General features: G+C 28.5%; 1 protein-coding gene and 2 pseudogenes across 1 annotated transcript; all 3 read left to right on the top strand.

Annotated features, from left to right (window-relative positions):
• The first annotated feature begins 3,740 nt into the window (after positions 1–3,740).
• LOC132937350 (uncharacterized) lies at positions 3,741–4,765 on the top strand. The gene has a single exon (XM_061004172.1). It carries the CDS (start codon positions 3,979–3,981, stop codon positions 4,360–4,362), a length of 384 nt encoding a protein of 127 aa, XP_060860155.1. The 5' UTR covers positions 3,741–3,978; the 3' UTR covers positions 4,363–4,765.
• A 934-nt stretch (positions 4,766–5,699) lies between these two features.
• Positions 5,700–11,407, top strand: LOC132953592 (uncharacterized; annotated as a pseudogene).
• A 2,667-nt stretch (positions 11,408–14,074) lies between these two features.
• LOC132953594 (uncharacterized) lies at positions 14,075–14,898 on the top strand (annotated as a pseudogene).
• Positions 14,899–25,881: the final 10,983 nt, after the last annotated feature.

The raw sequence follows: 25,881 nt of genomic DNA on the forward strand, positions 1-25,881 counted from the left end.
AGTATATTATTGTGTTTACATTATTTTTTTTCTTAAATATCTAATGTCTTAAAAAAAATTAAATGAGTAGTTCGGCAAAAAACGAACGTGCCAAAAAAATAAAATTGTTGGTGCAAAATGCAAATTAGTGCAAATCACTAAAGAATCGCAAACAATTTCTAATATGTTTATTAACAGACCAAACTTGAACCTGTAGGCAAGCAATAAAAATAACAAATTGTTATAACTTAAAATAATATTAATTTTAGAAATATTAGAGTTTTAATTTGCAACAATAATGTTAAATGTATGTATTGTATGTATGTATATATGTTGTGTATTATATATTTTAATATGAGTGATAAGTAATTAAGTATAGATTGTATAAATATTATAAAAATAAAAAAAAAAATAAAAATAAAAAACATGAGTGAAACAGTAACATACTCAGAAATGAAATCTCTTACTCAGAAATAAAATAACAACTATTTTCAAGTAGAACACTGAAGAGTTTAAAGCTGGAAGATCTAGATTACCAATTTCTATATATTTTTTTTTTTTTTTTAATAATATAGGTTCTATAGGTCTTTCTATAGGTCTGTTAGTTCAATATTATTAATTATTGAATAAACATTGAAATATTTAATTTTCATAAAAATCTCAAGATTGTAGGTTAGACATTTTTAACGATTTAAATAGTGTTTTAGTTCAATATATTTTCCGTTTTTCAAAATGTTATTTAGATTATTTTAAATAACACCAAAAATATTTTAGATTCTGAGCGGAGCGATGAATGTATTGATTTTACAATGATGTGTTTTTTTTTTTTTTTGTGTGTGTCTGAGAACACCTTTTAGAGCAGTAAAAATGCTTCAATTTTCTTCAACAGTACCTTTTCTGATAGGAAAGTGAATCTAGTTAGTACTTTGGGGGGTCAAAAGTAAAAATTTCCCAATAGTTTTCACAAGCGACAAGATAAACAAAAGAAAAATTAAGGAAAAACGGGAATTTTTACACAAAATTGAATTTGGTTTTTGGTGTAACTTTAAAACAAATGACCGTAGATACATGAAATTTTCACTGGTTGTTTATATTTGCATTTTCTATACACTATAACATTTTCAAAATATTTTGATTTATTTTGAACTGTTTAGGGACATTTTCATTTTCCATTTTTTTTTTTAGTTTTTTTTCTAAAGATATCAATAAAATTTTATTTGTTGGCTAAAAAAGCTTGAAAAATTGATAGAAGGCTCCTAGTATATTGTTTCAAAGGCAGATGAAAAATATTAAAAATTCTTAGTCACAGTTTTATTTTCTAAGCATTCAAAGTTCATAAATTGACAAAATATGGAAAAATCATGAAAATTAGCAAATTATTTTGAGTTAAAAATTCGTAAAAATTTTCTTTTTAAATCTAAGGTTTTAAAATGTAATACAAGATTCCTCATAAGTTTGTCTACCTTTATCAAAAAAAAAAAATGCCTATAAGAAAGTCAAATTAAATTTTTATGAGTGTTTGAAATTCAAATTTTTACAACATTGGATATTCACTCGATTTCTCATGTAACAATTTTCATATTTTATAGTAATTAAAAAACGAATGACTGTAGATACTTGAAAATTTCACTGAATGTTCATATTAGCATTTTCTATACACGATAAAATTTTGAAAATATTTTGACTCTTTTGGAGCTGTTTACGGACATTGTCAGTTTTCAATTTTTTTAGTTTTTTTTTCAATAAATATCAATAAAGTTTTATTTGTTGGGCCAAAAAGTGTAAAAATTTAATACAAGGCTCCTGATATATTAATACAATATCAGTTGAAAAATATTAAAAATACATAGGCACAATTTTTTTTTATAAGCATTTAAAGATCGAATTTTGACAACATTTATCAAATTTATAATTTAATAATTATTTTGTAGTTAAAAATTTATAAAATGTTCAACTTTTATAGCTAAAGATTGTAAATTGAACACAAGGCTCTTAGGCTCCACGTAAATAGGTTATATATAAATTACTTTATTCACAATAATATCATCAAATATACTTGGTAATATCATAGGCTGACTGACGGTTTTCGCTCAGAATCGTTTTTCTCATACAATGATATTATATCATTGAATTCAAATTTAACACCATCCATTACAGTGATCCACCTGTAACCTACTGTACAGCAGAGCGACATCCACTTACCCACCTTTTTTTATTTGATTTTTTTAAATTAAGTAGTTATAGTTTAGCCTAAATAAATTAATAAATTATAAATCAACTTGCTTCAATTATTTAAAGTTAATTGTTATTTTTTTGTGATGATTTTTGTACATTGTTTTATTTTATGAGCTTTTGTAATCCTTTTATTTTGTGAACTTTTTACTCATTGTTTTCTTTTATGAACTATTGTGAAGTTTGAAATGGGTGTGCTATAGGAGTGTAGTACACTTATAGTACACTTATACTACTACTGGGTATTCGTTTGTATCGAAAACACCGACCTTATCACAATATTATTTATCATTATTATTCCATCATACAAGCCTCCAAATGTTTTCGAGTGGCATTATATACAAGCTAGACAATATATATAATATAACTTACAGATGTATAACATCATGGTTCCAATATATACCAGTACAGAGAAAGATCACGGCCATGTATAAGTAATTTTAAGATCAATAGTTCATAGTGGTTTACATGATAAACATAAGTGGGAAAAATATTAGACATTTATACAAATATAGAAACCATGAAACTAAAATAAAATAAAGAAATATTTGGTTAAAAGTCAATACTTTTCGTAATAATGATTACTCAACGATAAAAGAAGCAACTTGTATACTAGCAATCACTACGGAAAGTAGTCTTAGAAGCTGGAGTGTTTGGAAACTAATAAATTGTCGTTAAAATAATTGTATTATTATTGTAAATGTTAATTGTTATGTATTAATTGAAGTATATTTATTGTATTAATTGAAAAATATACATTGTGATTAAACAAAAATATTTTAAATTAACTAATGATTTTAACCATAGCTCATTTGCACATGTAAGTAGTGTTTCAAAAGTAAAAAACACTTAAGTATATAAAATACTAATAACAATTAAATAATATACAATAATTAGCCGTGAGGGTAAAAGGGTGAAAAGAAAAACTTGTGATGGTACATAAAAAAAAGACATAATATAACGTCATAAAATATACTGTAAAAGAAAATCTAAGCATTTTTACTGTCATAAAAGGTGACGACAGACACAAGAATAAAAAAATAAAAAATCACACATCAATACATTCATCGCTCCGCTCAGAATCTAAAAGAATCTTTTATTAATAGGTACCATTGATAATAAATAGTATTTACTGATTTATATTTGCGCCTAGAGTCCAGCACATAAATCGATTTAAAGGAGTGGTTTTATCGTCGATAATCTTATAAGAAAATAGTAATTTTATGTCATCAATTTCAAATAAATTGCTGTTGAAAAATAGCATCTGTTAGCTATCACCACGTAGTGTATTTGACACTGAGCATATATAATAGTGATACGGGACTTTTGGCACACACTACACGACGAAAGTTAAACATTATAGTAAGTTTGTCGTGAACAATCATTGCATAACCGGATAACTCTACCACATTTAGACCCCACCAAATACACGATGCCACGACCACGTAACCGGCAGCCGTTTGGGTATAAAAACGATATGCACACCGAACGAAATGCCAGTCAATCAGCTATATTAACACACAAACGAATATTATAATCGTCATTATAATATCGTTTATCGTACACCTGCACCTATAATATATACTTATCGCTGCAGTAGTTTATATATACACACATACACACACAAATATTAAATATATACACTCATTCATCGAACAATTTCTAGTCGCCGCTGCAAGCGATCCACCAAAAAGCAGATTCAGAAATAACAGATATCGTATCGCATATTACATACCAAGGTACCTAGGTTAAGATAATAACAACAATATGTTTCTGTCGTACGCCACCGTGCCCATGTTCGCTTTCATGATACTGTTGAATTTCTTCTTCATGTACTCGCCCATCGAATCGGCGATGAACGGAAAGATCTACGATACGTGCCAGAAGTGTCTGGCTGACACTTGCCACAAAAAATTGAACAGGCCGTGCATTTTCAGAAACGGCGGGTACTTTTGTTTCACGTGTGATCCCGAAAATGGCAACCAAAAGTTCTACTCCGAAGCCGAATGCAAGAGCGTGTGCAAGGGCTTCAGCAAGACATGCGTTTGTGCCGACGCGTGTTACGTGTGCATCGCAAAGGGCATCGAAAAGACTAATTTAGGGAAATGCAATATGCCAACCATTGATGAACTGGACGTAGTGTGCAAGTAAGTTCCGTACGGCACCACTAGCACGCCCGCCGTGAAATTATAATTAAAATAATATTATGATACTTAATAAACATATTTTCAATTAGGATTTTTGTTCTTAAAAAAATAATACCCCATTACATAATAATATTATATAGTTTTAATATACGCATTCAATCAATCACCACCGTAAAGAATTTAATATTGTTTTAATTGTTTTACTTCTCATTATATTTTCGTACAATACGTATAGCCTCCCCCGCCGGGTCGCAGCGAACCGTCGTCGTTATTATTTTGACGCATGTATAGTTCGTAAACTATTTTTAAAACTATGCTCCCGATTGGTAATATTATTAATTTATATAGGTCTGATTGTCAACCGTTCCCAAAAATGTGTTCGCTGGGGGGGAAAAAACAACGAAAATACAAAAATGGTCTAAACTATATTATTGTTATTCCATACTCTTTACGATTTTATCTGTTGTATCATTTGTATTACCTATTTTATTATACATAACATATTATAGTTAAGGTGATAAATTCTTGTAATATTATATATTATGTAATCGGTGCACTTAAATCATTCTATGTATTATTTCATCAATATTAAACTATTATTCTATCACGTAATATAATTTGTGCTTTATTGATTTATTTTTTAAAAGCTTTGAGGACCGTCGTATTCGAATGTTTTATGCCAGCTAATAATTTATGCCTTGCTATTTTTTTACTAAGACTTAAAGGTAAAACTGTTCAATTATTATAATAAATATTTTGTACAAAATAATATGTGTCGTATTAAAATGTGGTACAAATGTGGTACTTGTCGGCTGTCGTGCTCTATAAATGTAAAAATATCGCAGTCATAAATATTGAAATCTGGCAAGCAGATTCGTCATTTAATTAAATATTTGATCATACCCAACCATTATATCGCAGTTTAGAGCGATACGGGGACTTTTGGCACATACTGTACGACGGAAGTTAAATATTGTAGAAAGTTAGTCGTGATCATTCGACTGCCAATTGCGTAATCCTACCACCCACATTTAGACTCGATTAGATCCCAACAATTACACGACGCCACAATCACGTAACCGGCATTCGTTTGCCGGGTATAAAAACGATATGCACACAAATGAATATTATAATCATCATTATAATATCGTTTACCGTAGGTACACTCTGCACCTATAATATATACTTATCGCTGCAGTAGTTTATATGTACACACATAAATAATATATAAACACTCATTCACCGAAGAATTTCGACCGACCAAGGAGCAGATTCCGAAATAACAGATATCGTACCGAATATAATATAGGTTATGATAATAACAACAAAAACAACAACAATATGTTTCTGTCGTATGCTACCGTGCCCATTCACGGTGGTTTACGATGTTTCGCTTTCACGATACTGTTGAATTTCTTCTTCTTGAACTCGCCCATCAAATCGAAGGAGACCAGCACGATCTACTTTACGTGCCAGGATTGTCTGGCTGATACGTGCCACAAAGATAAAAACAGACTGTGCATGACCAGATACGATGGTAGGTACATACATGTTTCACGTGTGATATCGAATTAGGTGACCAACAGACAACAGTATTGCACCTTAGAAGAATGCAAGACGGGTTGCACGGACCCGAAGAGGACGTGCATTTGTACCAGTATGTGTTTCGTGTGCATCAGAAAAGAAGTCTTCGAAAATGGAGGTTATTTAGAGGAATGCGATTTGCTAATCGAGCAGGAACTGAACATAACGTGCAAGTAAGTTTCGTACGGCACCACCAGCACGCCTGCCGAGAGATTAGGTCCCAGATAGTAATTTTTCGTTTAATAATATTAATATAACATTATAATCACGAATAATATTAGTATCACGTTATTATAATACTATTATAATATTATCATTACAAAATGCTATCTGGGGTATAATTAAAATAATAGGTATTATGATACTTAAAATATTTTCAACTATGATTATTGTTCTTAAAAAAATAATACCCTATTATATTATATAATATAGACATCTAATCACCACCGAGAGGAATTTAATATTGTTTTAACGGTTTCATATTATATTATGTAATCGATGCACTATATTGTTCTATATGTATTATTTAATCATTATTAAACTATTACTCCTACGTATATATTATGTCCTTTATTAATTAATTTTTTAGAACCTCTGAGCCCATCGTATTCGAATGTTTAAAGCTACATCTGGTCAATATAAAAGTTGATTATTAAAAAATATTATTTGCTTGTAATCTTTACAGTGTGATTCACCAAGCATTTTTGGGAATTGTTAAATATACTTCAAGACCATATTTCCAATTCATGAGATGTTTTGCTCTTTCTATTCAACGTTAAATACTGTAAATTATTATTTGTCACGACTGCATCGAAAATTTAGTTTTCGATAACGGTTGAAGTGCGGGGCGTGCATATCACACGTAACCGCACAACCAGACGCTGAAATCTATCACGGTCCTTACGAAACATAATTTTTCGGTTACATTTTATTATATTTATATTATTAAAACGTACATACATGACGCTTAAAATAAATAAAACCGTTTTGAATAAATCGTTTCTTTCATGAAATATGAAATCAAAATTATAGTCCGGTTGTTGCAACACCTTTGCCGTGATCGATGAACGCAGAGGCGTGACAAAAATAGTATGTATGGCTCGTGCTGGAAAACAATTTCAGTCATGGGTGAATTGCGCGATACCCTGCCAAATGGGCATTTTGCAAAATATTTAGGGGCGCAATTTAAGCTTACTGTCCTTGAAATGATTTGAAAAGTGTAATATCTTTGACCCTGCAGGGGCATAAAAATCCAAATCACTACGGTATCTACTATCTACTGACTATGTACTACAACACGTCATTTACTAACACACACCTCCCAAAACCACCCAACTTTTCGGAGCTATATCTCATCAAAGGATTTACGAAAAATGAAAATTTGAATGTGATAATTCATAAAAGAAATAGCCTTAATTGTTTATAAAACTTTTAATAAAGGTTGTCATTTAGTCATATACAGTTTGTACATTTAACGGGTAACGAAGTGCACGGGATCAGCTAATAAATAATTTAATACAAATTGTCTATATTGAGGTAAAAATTTGTAACAAACCTTTTTTGTGTAATTACATGAAAATACAAAAAATATTGGTTTCTGCACTGTTAATAAATAAAAAAAAGTGGATGTCGCTCTGCTGTATAGTAGGTTACAAGTGGGTCACTGTAATGGATGGTGTTAAATTTGAATTCAATGATATAATATCATTGTATAAGAAAAACAATTCTGAGCGAAAACGGCTAGTCAGCCTAGGTATTACTAATATATTTGATGATATTATTGTGAATAAAGTAATTTATATATAACCTATTTACGTAGAACCTTGTTTTAAATATTCAATCCTTAGCTATAAAATGTGAACATTTTATAAATTTTTAACTACAAAATAATTATTTTTTTTATCAAGGTAAATAATCTTATAAGTAATCTTGTATTACATTTTAAAATCTTAGATTTAAAAAGCAAAATTTTTATGAATTCTTAACTCAAAATAATTTGGTAATTCTTGTATTTTCCATATTTTGTCAATTTTTGAACTTTAAATGCTTATAAAAAAAAACTATGACTAAGGATTCTTAATATTTTTCAAATTTCATTGTAACAATATAGTAGGAGCCTTGTATTAAATTTTCAAACTTTTCACCCAACAAATAAAGTTTTATTGACATCCTTAGAAAAAAAGACTAATAAAATTGGAAACTGAAAATGTTCCTAATTAGTTCAAAACAAATTTTAAAAATTTTATCTCGTACAGAAAATGCTAATATAAATGACCAATGAAAATTTCATGTGTATACGTTCATTTGTTTTAGAGTTACACCAAAAACCAAAATTGATTTTGTAAAAAACGTTGTATAAAAAAATTTACTTTTTGTGTGGATTAATTTTTAACTTAACTGAGTTTACCTATAGTTAAATTAACTTTTAACTTATAACTTTTTGTTATTGGCGCATATTAACTTAACTTAACTCAGTTAAAAAAAATCATTAACTTGCCCAGCCTTGCAATTTATGAGTAAAATATTTGATTTTTTCTGTTTTTTTCTGTTAATAAATCTGGTTATGAAAACAGTTTATAAATTATAATATTAGCTAACCTTAATTTCGTTTTTTTGTAGATAAATTTATTATCACTGATAAAAATAATTTGAAACTTGAGGAATTAAATGTTTCCAAATTTATAATGTTTGTTTTATCAAATTGATTATCGGCTTAATCTTTATTTTGATGTCATTAATTGGTCATCTCACCCAACACATCAAATAACCTGCGAGTTCCTATAACGTACTTTTAAATCTTAATTAAAATGCATTTATACAAAAATATATCAGACGATTTTGAAATTATTAATTATTCAATGCGTTATATTCAAAGTACCGTAAGTTAGTTATGTGGGACCTACAGAATAGATCCACCAAACATTATATTTGTGTAGGTGTGCATGTTTTATAAATAACATGCTATTTAATAGTTGATATCATAATAAATCTTCATGCAAAAATAAATAGTAGGGTAAAACAATAGGTACAGGAAAATATGGTTCATTATAATATATGTATGGTTTATAACAAGTCAATAAACTGTATAATATTTCAATTTAAAAATAACCCAGTTAAAAATAAATTAAATATAATATAATTTATTGACTTGTTACGTTGTTTTTTTTTTTTTTTTTATTGATCTTAAGCTTCGGACATTAGCTGTAGTGGTTTGTTAGTGGGTTGTTAGTGTCGGTAGGGGAAGGAACACGTGTGTGTTGGGTTTGGCAGAATTTTTGATTGGGCACCCGTAGGTATCTGCCATGCCCGGGTGGGGGATGGCGGCACTTGTTCTCCGGACCCCGTGACTTGCACGGAGAAAAATGCCGCCCGGTGGTCGAGGATCGAACTCGGACCGGCTGTGCCGAATCCGTCGCGTTAGACCGCTCTGCCACCTCGTCCCCCCTTGTTACATTGTTGTTCATAAAACAATATAGAAAAGTATAGTATGGACAGTTTTTGTAAGAAGGTTCATTATGATATACAAGATACCTAATATACTTTATTGAATATTGTAAATCTGCATCTGGTCAATATTAAAACTAATCATTAAAAAATATCATTTGCTTATAATATATACAGTGTGATTCACCAAGCATTTTTGGGGATTGTTAAATATACTTCAAGACCATATTTTAAAATTATTTAGATTTTTCACACTTACTATTCAACCTTTTATACTGTAAATTATTTAACGAACATTTTAACGTATCTAAATGAAAATTCAAGCGAGTAGTTTTTTGCTAGGTATTTAAAGCTTTATCAAGGTACCAAGAACAATTAGGTTCACGATGTAAGGTTTGGAAGATATAAGGCTATAATTTAAAAATGTTACTAATTAACATTAATCGATCAACAAATATTATAATTAGTAAAAATAATTAAAGTGTAATATATATTAGATCTAATATTACAATCTATTTTGTATTCCTAATTTGAATGAATTAATTACTAAATGCAAAAATAGGGGTGAGCATGCTTAGTGAATTACCCTATATACAATTATAAGATAATTATTTTATACTATTCTCCCTTTGTTACTTAGTCCTTTAATACCTACTTTATATAATGTTGAGATTTAATGCTTATTGCAACACTTCTTTATATCTTGTATTATGAATTGGCTCTGTATCTCTAGTTTTCTACGTAATATAATATAGCAGAGTTAATAGTTTTATAACTTGTTCCCAAGCGTAATGAAATTTAAAATATGCGTAACATCAGATAAGCTGAATATTTCTACAGAACTATACATAATTAAAAAATTCATAGGAAAGGGAATCAAATAAAATCCACTAAAACCTTCAAAGTATTAAATGAGAGTGAACTCATGCGGCTATTAATATTTATTGATAAATCTTGTATACATGTTGTATAATTTTAAAATGAGGAAAATCATAAATATAAAATTTAGATACATTATGTAATATGTATTATTATAAAAGAATACAATTTAAATAAAACAATATTTTTCAACATAAACATTTTTATATACAAATTAACAAATTGTTTTTTTCTAAAAAAGTACATAAGTAAATATGCATTTACATGCTGAATAAAACACAAATATATTTTCATTTTATTTAAAGAATTTTGGGGAAATATTAATATTATCAATATTAATATCATATACTTTGATTACATTGTATTGCGTCCTAGCAATTTTATTACGGATCCAGGAGGAGGGAAAAAAGGGGCATTTCTCCGCCCCCCCCCCACAATCACCATAGTTTCAAAATAATTTAGGTAGATATGGTAATTCTAATACAGTAAAACATAATACAGGTACATCAGTATGTATGTGTATGAAAATGAAATCCTGGTCGCGCCACTGTATGGGAAAACTTTTTCAGGGGGGGGGGAGTAACAAGTAGAGCAAAATCCGCTTATAACGATCTTCAAGGGACCTAAAGAATGAGATCGTTATATCCAGATGACAAAAACATACTAGACGTGAGATATAAAACCAACCAAGTACATGGCTGGGAATCATTGTATACCCGGAATATCGTTATGCACGGCATCGTAATAAACGGGTTCTACATTTATACTGTATGTATCGAGTCCGAGTGCTAATTATATATTGTAGTTGTATGCACGGATGTACCGAATTCCACACAAATTCGGTCCACACAAACTCATAAACATTAATTGTTCGAACGACCATGGCTTGGCATAATCCATATCATAATAGCAGCTCCTGAGGATTAAAATATCTAATATCTAAAACACCGTGCGTGAGTTCCCTAAACTCTTTATGCAATCAAAGATAAACTACGGCTAAAGTTCTTGAAAATCATTAACGTACATATGCGCAGTACACGTCACACAATTTTGCGATCGAAAAAGTTTCAACACGAAAGTCTCAAAAAGCGGAAGAAATATTCAGCCAGTACCAATACCAAAAGCCTGATTTTAATGTTTAAATCATATTTGAATACGTCCGTCAAGTTGGCACCGGCACAATACGCTAGGACTATACATCTGATATAAAAAAATTGCTAGGAATTTGCTAGATTTTGCTAGGTCATTTTCAGAATTTGCTAGTATTTCGTTTAAGTGTAAATCAAAATTCAAATATGCCGGTGCCAACTTGACGCAGCACCGGCACATTGTCCGATCGGCTCGAAAGTGGTACCGAAATATTGCTAGTCATTTGCTAGATTTTGCTAGGTAGTTTTTGGAATTTGCTAGACTTTATTTTTTCCAGTAACCCGGAAAATGGAAAATGGCTCAGCACCGGCACATTGTCCGATCGGCTCGAAAGTAGTACCGAAATATTGCTAGTCATTTGCTAGATTTTGCTAGGTAGTTTTTGGAATTTGCTAGACTGGTTTTTCCAGTAACCCGGAAAATGGAAAATGGCTCAGCACCGGCACATTGTCCGAGTTACCTATTACTTATTGTTACTTATTGTTACATTGTTACCTATTACTTATTAGTTTAAACTTTTAATTTTTAAATGTATAGACGTTATATTTTATAATTTATTTAATAAATTAACTATTTACTATTATAGTATTATACATTTATACTATTTTATGTGTATTTCAGTTATTTGTTTTTTTTTTGTCCACTTATTTAATTAAAAAATAAAAGAATTGTAAAATTATTAATATTTATTATTTATTAATTTGTTATTATTTATCGTAGCGGAAATCTAATATGTTTTGATATGCCACATGATTTAAATGTTACATCGGTTAATATATCGGGTATCGGTTTTTGAAAAATATATCGGGTTTTCAAGTATTTTTATATCGGTTCATGGAAATAAAATATCGGACCGGCTATCGGTTTTATATCGGCAAAATACATCGGAATATCGGATATCGGAAAAAAGTTCTATCGGCCCAGCTCTAAGTCAAATAGACTTTAAAATATTTTAATAATTTTTTTCTCAATAAAAACAATACTTATGAGGTATAATAGATAAAAATAAATACGTTTAACTCTACTCAACAAATTTGAAGTCTTGTATTATGTCTCGTAGGTGCTATTAGTTATTAAGTTTTTTAGTGTTTTATTAAATAGATAGGTACTACTTACGTGTATGAAATTGTTATATTTTTTTGTGGGTTACCTCTTATAATAAGCAGTCACTATTTGGAAACAACATATTACAATTTGTAGCTCAATCATACCAGGAATTTTACGATTCAAATATGTTGGGTCATTCAAAACCATTTTAATGTTTGAGTATATTGGGTATCATGCTGTATGGATCACGCAATACATCGCCGTTGACACGAAAAAATCTCCCATGTGCTTAAACCTAATTTTTCAGGAGACGAAAAACATTTTAAAAAATCACAAATCATCAATGATTAATGAAAATACATTTAAAAAACGTAATAAAATATACATTTTTATTCTGAAAAAAATTGAAGTAAAAAACTTAATATAATATATTATAATATGTATTTAGTGTACAAATTGTCAATATTTCATCACATAGGAGGTTATGTTAATCAATCTTTTTTGCCAAACATTACATATTATATATTATTCTGTGGTATCATCACATAATATCATGCTTACTGCTAATATGATAAACATGACAAATATAAATCTAGATCACAGACAAAAACATCATACAGGACTGTTACAAGACTGTACAACAATATTATTATTATAGTACACAAATAATATTGGTTGAGAAGAGTACGGAAGTATTTTATTTACGATTAGTTATGATCACCAAGACATAACGCAGTGTAGTGTGTACATTACCCAACAATCGCATTTGTTCTACAGTCCCCCCCACACCCTCCATCAATGTCTTTCGACAGTCCTATATCCCAGTCTGCGATCTAAATATAACGATTACTATACTAATATATTGTAGTATTGAAATTATTAATAAAAATGGAAAAAGGCAACATTTTATTTATTGAAATTTTTTGCAATTATTTTATTTTAATGTCTATGATATTATAATATCATTGTGTTATCCGCATTATTTTTTCAGTTATAAAAAACAATAATTTTGATCTGGGTAAAAACATAAATATATATATTTTAATTAACCTTTACAAATTATCGAAATATATTGCATGTATTTTAGAAAGTCCAAATGCAGTTGTTGATAAATATAAAAATCATCACGGATCTGACACAGATAACTCAATTATTTTTTTCAGTTAAAAAAAACAATAATTTTGATCTGGGTAAAAACATAAATATATATATTTTAATTAACCTTTACAACACACTGATAAGAAATATATTTTATGTGTTATAGAAAATCAAAATAAAGATGAAAAGTCTAATGAATCTGAATCTGAATCGGAAAAATCCTTTATAAGTCTTTTACGAGAAGAAAATTGGCGTGGAAAGTAAATAATGAAAAATTAAAAAAGAAAAGACCGTCAAAGTATTTAGACCCTTACCCAGAAATAAAGAACATACTTAATAAATCGAAATTACGATCAAATAAAATTGTTTCCATGACAAATGGCAGTATATCTACTCCATTAAAAAATAAAAACAAAACTTTTATTGTCAATAATACATGTGCATTTGATACTATTCTATCGGTAATCTGCATTGGCTATTATGATTTTACAAAATATAAAAACTATATTGAAAATATGAGTAACGATTTTTTGCAATTTTGTAAGTCGATTGCAATACATGGAGCTTCAACAAAAGACTACCATAAGAGATACGAACTTTTGAAAATAAGTGGAATATTAGAGAGCCTAAATTCTGAAATGAGTGGTGTACAATGTTATGATGCCCAATGCAATATACAAAGTCTCATTAAACAATTAAAAGTTATATCTAGTAAAAAAGTTAAATGTTTAATTACGATAAATGGTCAGTAGAAGAATGAGTATCTTAACTTGTTAAACCCGAATTTGAAAATAATATGTACAAAAGGATTCACTAAAGAAATATTAGAAACAGAATTACATAAATACTTATCGACCAGACAAGAAATTTGTAGTTCATGTAGTAGTTATGTTGAAACAATGCATGAAGTAGAACCTCATATATTTATTGACGTTGATCTTTTGGGATATTATGGAGATGCAAATTGCAAAATATCATAAATTCCAACAACTATAATGATAAATAAAATCGAGTAAGATAACAAAAATGTTATTCTTGTATAGCTATAAAATATCTATGTCTAAAAAAATAATATTTATGTAATTTTATTACATAATAAATATTTTTATGATAGATTAATTTTAATTAATAATTTTTAAAGGTTCAACTTACTAGGCATCGTCAATAATTGCATTGGGAATAATATTTTAGAAGCTAACCAAACAATGGGTCACTACACGCATACATAAAAAGATCAAACAAATGGGAACTTCACGATGATCTTAAGAAGAAGACCACACGCATTTCACCACAACAAGTTATAAACCCACATAATATTCTAATTTATGTTATGACGTAAAACACTAAAACCTAATAACAAAATTGTATAAAATTATTTAATTAACATAGGCATTTAATTTTTTTTACGAGTGAAAAGTAAATATCTAAAATAACAAAAGGTAAACACATTTTTTTTTTTTACATTTTTTTATACTTTGAATATTATTTTATATGACGACTACTCTTTATAAGAAACTTATGAACAAAATTCGTTCAAATTTTTAAAAGTTTATAATTTTAATATTTAATAAACCAGTTTATTTCAAATATGTTATCACTTAAATAATTAAACCTGATATGGAAAATATATTAAATCACATTATCATAATATTTCATACGTAGTAGATAAATAATGTTAATGTATTTGTATACTTATAGATTTGCATAAACCGCTAATTTTTTTATGCAAAACAAATGTCAATCTAAAAAAATATTGTGTATCTAGGAAATTACTAGCAATATTTCGGTACCACTTTCGAGCCGATCGGACAATGTGCCGGTGCTGAGCCATTTTCTATTTTCCGGGTTACTGGAAAAACCAGTCTAGCAAATTCCAAAAACTACCTAGCAAAATCTAGCAAATGACTAGCAATATTTCGGTACTACTTTCGAGCCGATCGGACAATGTGCCGGTGCTGAGCCATTTTCCATTTTCCGGGTTACTGGAAAAACCAGTCTAGCAAATTCCAAAAACTACCTAGCAAAATCTAGCAAATGACTAGCAATATTTCGGTACTACTTTCGAGCCGATCGGACAATGTGCCGGTGCTGAGCCATTTTCCATTTTCTGGGTTACTGGAAAAAATAAAGTCTAGCAAATTCCAAAAACTACCTAGCAAAATCTAGCAAATGACTAGCAATATTTCGGTACCACTTTCGAGCCGATCGGACAATGTGCCGGTGCTGCGTCAAGTTGGCACCGGCATATTTGAATTTTGATTTACACTTAAACGAAATACTAGCAAATTCTGAAAATGACCTAGCAAAATCTAGCAAATTCCTAGCAATTTTTTTATATCAGATGTATAGTCCTAGCGTATTGTGCCGGTGCCAACTTGACGGACATTATTTGAATTCCTTATTATATTTTCTAGTTTATGCAGGAAATGGATTTTCGATTTTTGATATTGTTTAATTAGTATAAAAATGCAGCAGCTCCTTTTTAAATTTACTTGTTTTTAATGTTTTTATTCATCCGTAGGTACCTCCGTTCCTTATTTATGGTCGTCACTGTTTAAGTGATGTCACAATAATCATTGACGTCACAATTGAGGTGACAAAAATACACAATAATCAGTGTGTTCTTTATTTCTTTCTCGTTTCGCGTATATTGTCCATGCACTTTAATTTGTACCAATAGGCTACACCAATAAATTATCTTCTACCTGCAACTCGGTGAGTATTTATTTATTAGGTTCATAACTGATACCTCTCTTCTCTGTTTTAAAGCCTCATTATATTTCCTGTTGTATAGCCTGGTTCACTTGTTTTCACGTACTGATCGTTTCCTATCCTTGTCATCAATATTACCCACGTAGTAGTCGTTGTATTGTGTGTTGAATTGTCTATCAATCTCAAAGTAAGGCGCTCTTATACAGTTATTGTCAGAAACCGTCAGTAGGTACATGCAAGTCTGGTTGCCTACCCGACTCCCTACAGGCATTTTCAATCTATTTCGATAGACAAACTTATTACAAGTTCACCCTATCGAATGGTCATTCGAAATTATCATAATATAATGTATATTATAATAAAATTTATATTTGACATTTGTATATATTAGGTATTTCTTACTATACCCGTGTGTAAAAAATATGAAACCAACTATTGTTGAACTATTTGTTTTGGATTGAAATATTGAAATATTTGTTTTTAATAGATTGTCGATATAGGTACTTAACATTATTAAATTATAAGTTTTTAATATACTGTACCTTATAAAATTGTAATAATTCATTACATTTTTACCATTTCTCATTTTTTTGAATATTACATTTGGAAATTTAGTACAAAATGAAACACAAACAAAAGCAGTTCATTTATCAAGTTTCAACCGTAGTAAACTAGTAAGCAATGACGTGTATTCATATACCATATAAATTTTAATGGAATAGCTATATAACCAACACATATAAAATAGGTACATTGACATCTGGAGTTGAAGTTGTACACAAACATTTTTAAATATCTCTTATACAATTATTAGACTAGCCAAAATAAGAATATTATTTTATTTTATTTCTCTTTATTTTTATGATTGAATGATATTACATATTTCGGATACAGACGAAGAAGCTAAAGAGCACAAATGCACGATAATAAATATATTCAATCAAGAACACCAATCAGAAATATAGATACGTTCATAACGTCCACACTGCAAGACACACCACTGAGTACTTTTAAAGTAAATGAAAAATCCGATGAAATGAATCACGATCGCAAAATAATACTTAATTCTATCAAACTGTAATTAAACTTGACTAATTACTTTTGGATTTTTATTAACTTAACTGTTAACTTACTACATTTATTTTTTAATCAACGTAAAATTAACGATTTAATTTTTAACTTTAGGAAGTAAGTTAAGTTAATTTATTTTATTTTTAATTTTATTATATTTCAGTCTATTTCGTTTTCATGGCAAAACATATTTACATTGTTTATAAACATATTAAATTTAATGTCTAATTTACTTATATAATGGAAATACTGTATTAAGTATAAACACTATAATATAATACGTCTATAATTTAGTTTTGAGCTTGAAAAAAATTAAGTACGCTAGCGTTGTAAAAAACAAATTAATTCTTTTTTAACTTAAATTAAAAGTTAACAAAAAGTGTGTATTAACTTGTAACTTAACTGAATTAACTTTTTGTTATTGGTGCATATTAACTTAACTTAACTGAGTTAAAAAAAAATCATTAACTTGCCAGTCTTGATAATATGTATATTCAATTATACATTATAAATTATAATATATTGCATACGTTATAAAAATATATTTGACTATTGTTAAAAAGTGATAACAGTATCATTATTTTTATTTATTTTAAGAGTTTTATAAAAATTAATAGTCTTACACATAATTTAGAGATGATTGGCTAAATAAAAACCTTGTTTGTTGATTGAACTTTTAAAAGTTCTCCTAAATTATTTTATCAGTTTTTACATTTCATGGTGTAAAACATATAAATGATTTTCCTTTAGTTTTTTCCTACTTCCTGATTTAAACTGATTTAAACTTACACACAATAATTTTGATTTATAGAAAATCGAATGAGGACTGAAAGGCCATTCACGTAGACAGCATCTTCAGTTTTTCCACAATCCAAACTAAATGTATGTAGATTATACTTAGGACAGGCGTGGTGGAGAAAATTCAATCCTTAGAACTCTCCGATGGCTTTATAAAATAAAGATTCAGAGATTAGTTAAATATTAAAATACTTTTCTGAATACAATTATATTAAATTAACTTTTCAAATTATTTTGATATTATATTCAACCAACTAAAATTTCATTCCCATTTTACACGGTCTTAGGATTGACTAGAATACCTGAATACCTATAGGTATGCTTAAAAGTGTTGCTAGTTATCAGACATCAGCCACAAATTAATTAAATACGTATTTGTCAATGCTAATAATAATAGAAATATAAGATATGTATATAATAATATTTTTGGATGATTATATGAGTTGGTTCTCATAAAAATTAAAAATACATAATAAGTATTCAAAGAATTAAAAAAATTTGTTATCTTATGTGCTATTCTTAGGTACAGTAGCGTATTTAGGATTTATTTGAGGGGTGAAATATAGTTTTTCTCCCTCTACTCAAAATACATGAACACATCTATCTTTTTTATCTATAACCTCCCTGATGCAAACGTTCTAACATTTTATTACCTACTGATAAAGTAGTAAATGGCAAAACATAAATAACCATAATATATTAAATATAAGCTAAAAATAGGTCAAGGTTAATATCTCCCAAATCTCCCCCCGTAAATACACCACTGCTAAGGTAATAATCTTATTCTAAACTATTAAGTCTTACCTTAGTTCTTACCTAAGTAATAAATCTTAATCGTGGTATTGGTGCATAATTAAATATAGTTGGTACTTTCTTAATTATCAGTCGGGAAATTGTGATTAACACCATTTACCCCCCTTTAAAATATTAAATATGTTAAGTGGCCCTGCTTGTGCCTTGCGTAGTTAAAGGACCACTTTCTTGAAAATGTCCACTAATGTATAGGTAGGACCTATTTAAAACACAGTTTTCAGTTATGAACATGAACAATTGAATTAAAAATGTAAAATAATTCCACATTATAATATTATAGTCATTACAATTTATACAATATAAATTTATATTTAATCAATGTTATATTAATATATTGTATTACTATTATATAAGAATCAAATATAAATTATAAATTATTTATTAGTAGGTACCTATAATACATCATAATACAGTGAAACCTCTAAATATACTGAACACTCTCGGACCTCGGTCGTCAAAAATTTATATACGCTACTTATTGGAGATGTCTGCTATTTAGAAGTATCCATAAGGGAGGTTTCACTGTAATTTATAATTACAATAAAAACATTTAATTTAATTTAAGTTTTTTAATTGTTATACAATTTTGTGCGAAATATTCTAATGAGTTTATATAAGTTACAGTAAATATTTTGTTATACGCGGAGATCAATAGAAAACTATGTAGGCAATGGAATTGATTCAAAAAATGGTCGAACAGTAAATTGTTGTTAAATGTGGTCACGGAAATCTTACCTTCGCCGCAGTCCATAACAAGGAATGTGAAATTTTACTGTGACGTATTACCGCACAATTACAAATAAATTAGCCGGATATCTATATTATTTTGTCGTTAAGCATATATTATAATTTTGGAACAAAATTACGACGGCGGCGTGAGATCTTTTATCACTGCGGGTAGGCGATCGCCCGCTGCGAATGAAAGAGTGAACGACGATTACCAGATTACCTATTAATGATTACACACTGCACCACCAACACCCCCCCACCCCCACCACTGGAGCCGTTTGTAACCATTCGCTCGCCGACTGAACACTACCGCATCCTATTAAAATGTAAAAAAGCCGCTAATAATTGTTATTAATCGTGTAAGTTTACGATAATATGTACGCATAATATTATTAATATTGTAGATATTATTATATTAATGTCTTCACCAAACACGACGGGTGTTTGTGTAATAATCACGTGCGTGCGTATAATTATTAATTAACGTGTGTATTCAGCCGCCCGGATTGTTATTTCATTTATTTGGAACAATATTATTATTTTTATTATTATTATTTTTTAGATTCTGAGCGGAGCGATGAATGTATTGATTTTACAATGATGTGTGTATTTTTATTATTTTTTTTTAGTTTATTTTTATATTTTTATTTTTGTGTCTATGTACACGATTAGTAGTCGAAATAATGCTTCGATTTTCAACTTCAGTATCTTGTTCGATGGGAAAGTGAAACTAGTTGGTATTTTTGGGAGGTAAAATTTAAAATTCCCAATAGTTTTCAAAAGCGCCCGGAAAAACAAAATAAAAATTAAGAAAAACCGGGAATTTTTACGCAAAATCGGTTTTTGACAAAATTGAATTTTAGTTTTTGGTGTAATTTTAAAACGAATGCACGTATATACATGAATTTTTCACTGTTTATATTTGGTATTTTCTATATACGATAAAATTTTCAAAATATTTTTATTTGTTTTGAACTGTTTAGAAACATTTTCTGGTTTCTAATTTTATTAGCTTTTTTCTATGAATGTCAATAAAAATTTATTTGTCGGATAAAAAAGCTTGAAAATTTAATACAAGGCTCCTACTATATTGTTACAATGACATTTGAAAAATATTAAAAATCCTTAGTCACTGTTTTTATTTATAAGCATTTAAAGTTCAAATCTTGACAAAATAAGAAAAAAATCACGAAAATTGGCAAATTCTTTTGAGTTCAGAATTCATAAAAATTTTTCTTTTTAAATCTAAGATTTGAAAATGTAATACAAGATTATCCATAAGTTTGTCTACCTTTATCAAAAAAAAAGAGAGCGTGTGCACCGTGTGGTACATTATATTACATTACTAACTGACATGGCAATGCGTTTCTATTATTAGGTTTTTGTGATTAAGCGAGCAGTATATTATTAGATAGATTATATACCTAAGGTAGATCGCTAACCCCGCGTGGTGCGCACGTAAGTGTATAAGTTAACTCTATATTTCCAATGTACTACGTAGTAATATATTAATAAAAATAATAATAATAATATAACAGATATGTAGGTTTATTGTGATTAGCAGTGCCGGCGCTAGGGGAGGACAAATGGGACATATGTCCAGGGCCCCGCGCTTGATAAAGGGCCCCGCGATTTTTAATTATCATCTTAATACCGCGAAACACATTGATATTTTATATTAACAAATTATAAATCTATACATTTATTGACTTATTGTTATATACTACACATGTATAATATTAATATTATTTCTATCATTAGTTATTTGGAAAATTATATCTAAATTTAGCCATAGTACAAAGTAAATCGTTATTGATACGACGAAGGAGTAATATTTTGAGGATACTCGAGTATTGTAGGAGTATACTATAATTAATAATATAAATATTTATTATCTCTAGAGTTATTGTTTTTTCTGTTCTTTGTTTGGAAAAGCTCTCCGAAAACTTTAAATTAAGTTTTTATTTAAGAAATTATTATTACAATTTAGTTTAGGTATAGTAGGTATAGCTGTATTAAATAAAATGTACCTACTGCGTGCGTATCTAGTGTATCAGGATTAGTTTTAATGTAGTTTATTGTCTACCGTCGCCGCGTACTTAGATATTAAACAATTTTTTATATCATTCAAACATTTTGATGATTTTATTTATTAGATTCTGAGTGAAGCGATGAATGTATTGATTCTACAATGATGTGTGTTTTTTTTTTAATTTTTTTTTATTTTTTTTTTTATTTTTGTGTCTGTCATCACCTTTTAGGACAGTAAAAGTGCTTGGATTTTCTTCAATAGTAACTTTTCTGATAGGAAAGTAAATCTAGTTGGTACTTTAGGGGGTCAAAAGTAAAAATTTCCCAGTAGTTTTCACAAGCGACGTGAAAAACAAAAGAAAAATTAAGGAAAAACGGGAATTTTTACGCAAAATCTGTTTTCGAGAAAATCGATTTTGGTTTTTGGTGTAACTCTAAAACAAATGACCGTAGGGACATGAAATTTTGACTGAATGTTTATATTAGCATTTTCTATACACCATAACATTTTCCAAATATTTTGACTCTTTTTGAGCTTGAAAAAAGCTTGAAAATTTAATAGAAGGCTCCTAGGTTATTGTTTCAAAGGCAGATGAAAAAAATTAAAAATCCTTAGTCACAGTTTTTAATTATAAGCATTTAAAATTCAAATTTTGACAAAATACGGAAAATCACGAAAAATAGCAAATTATTTTAAGTTTAGAATTCATAAAAATTTTTCTTTTTAAATCTAAGATTTGAAAATGTAATATAAGATTACTCATAAGTTTGTCTACCTTTATCAAAAAAAAAATGTCTAGAAGAAACTTAAATTAAATTTTTATGAGCGCCTGAAATTTATATTTTTACAACATTTGATATTTACTCGATTTCTCATGTAACAATTTTCTTATTTTATAGTAATTAAAAAACGAATGACTGTAGATACTTGAAAATTTCACTGAATGTTCATATTAGCATTTTCTATACACGATAAAATTTTGAAAATATTTTGACTCTTTTGGAGCTGTTTACGGACATTGTCAGTTTTCAATTTTTTTAGTTTTTTTTTTTATAAATATCAATAAATTTTTATTTGTTGGGTAAAAAAGCGTGAAAATTTAATATAAGGCTCCTGATATATCGTTCTAATAGCAGTTAAAAAATATTAAAAATACATAGGCACAATTTTTTTTTATAAGCATTTAAAGTTCAAATTTTGACAACATTTATCAAATTTATAATTTATTAATTATTTTGTGGTTAAAAATGTATAAAATGTTTAACTTTTATGGCTAAAGATTGAAAATTTAAAATAAGGCTCCGAGTAAATAGGTTATAAATAAATTACTTTATTCACAATAATATCATCAAATATACTTGGTAAAATCATAGGCTGACTGACCGTTTTCGCTCAGAATCGTTTTTCTTATACAATGATATTATATCATTGAATTCAAATTTAACACCATCCATTACAGTGACCCACTTGTAACCTACTGTACAGCAGAGCGACATCCACTTATCCACCTTTTTTTTATTGATGTTTATATAAGTTGTAATTATTAAAATAAATATAAATGAATAAAATAATAGGCCCCCCACAAATTTATTAACTTATAATTTTCAACACATGCATATTATTTTATTATTTGTAAATAATTTTTTGTTAACATATTATAATAAAAAAAAGAATAACTTGATATTATTATCTTTAATGTTTGAAATTCAAATAAAAACCACATTAATTTAAAAAAATCCTGATTTAAAAAAAGCTAGAATTTTGCCTTCCTCTGGGTACCTATTACCTATGTCCAGGGCCCCGCAAAACCTAGTGCCGGCACTGGTGATTAGGTATATATAGATTATAAATCACTAATTCTCACACCTAAAATAAGTTAGGAAATACTTTATAGTGGATTTGCTTTTTTTTCAGCCCACATAACATTTTTATCCAGGTTTTGACGATACTTTGATTTTGACATTCCCGGTAGAATATAATATCAGAAATTATTCCTAACCGGCCGTACCAACAGTCCCAACCCTACTGCCCCAACCCTACCAACCTTACAGGCTAATTACCTCAGTCGTCAAAGCCTTAAAATCTAATAAAAAAAAAATTGAAAAAAAAAAAATATCAGAAATTCAGAATATGGTTAGTATCATAACATTCTGTTCAACAATAATATGATATAATATATATAATATATGCTCATACAAAAGTGGGTTGTAGGGGTTCACATTCACTCCATTGAAATTTCAAGGAAAATGCATAAATATATTAACTTAAAATAAGTGGTTTTAAAATTAAATGTTGTTTGTGTTATTACGAATATTTACTATTTTTGATACTGTCGTAATTTATTTCTATAATCTATTTTGTTTCATTTTAGATTCTGAGCGGAGCGAGGAATGTATAATGATTTTACAATGATGTTTATTTATTTTCTTTTTTATTCTGTAAACACTTTTTCTCCCTCTAAACTTGCTCAAAAGTATCAAGTATAGCATCTTTTCTGAAAGGTAATGTTCTTGAGCTGGTACTTTAAAGAGTTAATTTTTCGATTTTCAAAACGCTACTCGAAATAAAAGCGGTTAAAGGAGAAAAAACGTACGATTTCACGATTTTATAATATTAAATAATTACGGACGACGTTTTCTACCAGAAATATTGCTTCAAATGAAAAATGACGAGATATTTTTTGTTGTATTTTGGATTTTGTTCCTTACGGTTTAAAGTTCGGAAAATATACAGACTAAACGATTAATCTCTACAGTGGCGGATACAATTAGTGAACGACCCTCCCCCCCTTAAACTTTCTTTTTAACTTATTTTTTATTATAATATTTGGTTAAACAAAAAGGTAATTACATTTTTAAAAATTCGTCCCCTCCTAGATGACTTCTGGATCCGCTACTGGACTTCTCCCACACAAAACAAAATGTTCACCTAGGTATGTGATTGATAATGAATAATAACACATTAACACGTAGGTAGGTGTTAGGTATATAGAATGATTTTTGACTAACTTTACTAATATTACTTATAAGAAAAAAAAAGACTAGCACCGTATTACATATTTACATTTTACGCAGTACTAGCTTATACTTTATTATTCAGTATTATTACCTATATACTTATGTACATTGTACATTTGTGCATATTTTACACCGTGACCGTGACGAATTAAAATATTTAAAAGATTACTTGCCTAACCCACAGTAGGTACCTAACCAGATTTAGCAAAATTCGAACAATAGCTATATATACTATTCGATACAGCTAGTATAATAATACCTATTATAAATAATAATCGTATACATACAATATATATTATATATCAGCGAAATGCGGATTATTTAACGCGATCGGTCAAGGAAGTCAATCCAATTAGTTGTCTCGGCGTGGCAGAACAATTATATGATAGATTTAGCTAACATAGTAGCCACTAGCCAGTGGCGTATACCTACATACATGTTGTATGGACGGGATCAGAAAAAAAATTTAAACCTAGGTATACCTACATTAAAAAATAAATAACAAAATATACGTAATATAAAATTAGGAACAATAGCGAGTCTATAAATATTTAAATTTGAGTTTAAATAATTGAAGTACAAACTTAGTATTATAAGGTATACTATATTCATAATAATAATAATAATTCTTATTACATGTGCAAATCCTAATTATATTATAAGTTAAGACTTATGAGTGTTTGTAAATTCTGCTGTTGTAGGTATATTTTGAAAGAAAAAAATATCTGCCTCCATAGTGATTGGTGGTGTAGTAGGTATATGAAAACAATAATTATCCACAATATTATTTTTTAATATTTAACGTCCGTTATAGAATCAAAATCACTAAATTATTCCATAAAAATCAAATACAGATGTTTTTATCTATATAATATTATGCAGTAGTTATTTAAATGATAAGTGAAGTAGGTTATAGGTGATAAGGTGTAGTACGTCAGCCAAGTTACCGCAGGTTCACGGTTCAAATCTCGGCATATCTCGTGTAAATAATATTTCATACACATGTGTTTTATATATTTTGAATTATCTGTTGAGGTTATAATATGAGGTCATAAGTGTTTCCTCATTTCTTGTTCAGGGTGTGCAAGAATGCAAAATCAATGATGTAAAAAGACCAACTGATTATAACTTATAATCTGTCTTCATCATA

This window comes from Metopolophium dirhodum, chromosome 1 (genome assembly GCF_019925205.1).
Source record: "Metopolophium dirhodum isolate CAU chromosome 1, ASM1992520v1, whole genome shotgun sequence".
NCBI lineage: Eukaryota > Metazoa > Arthropoda > Insecta > Hemiptera > Aphididae > Metopolophium > Metopolophium dirhodum.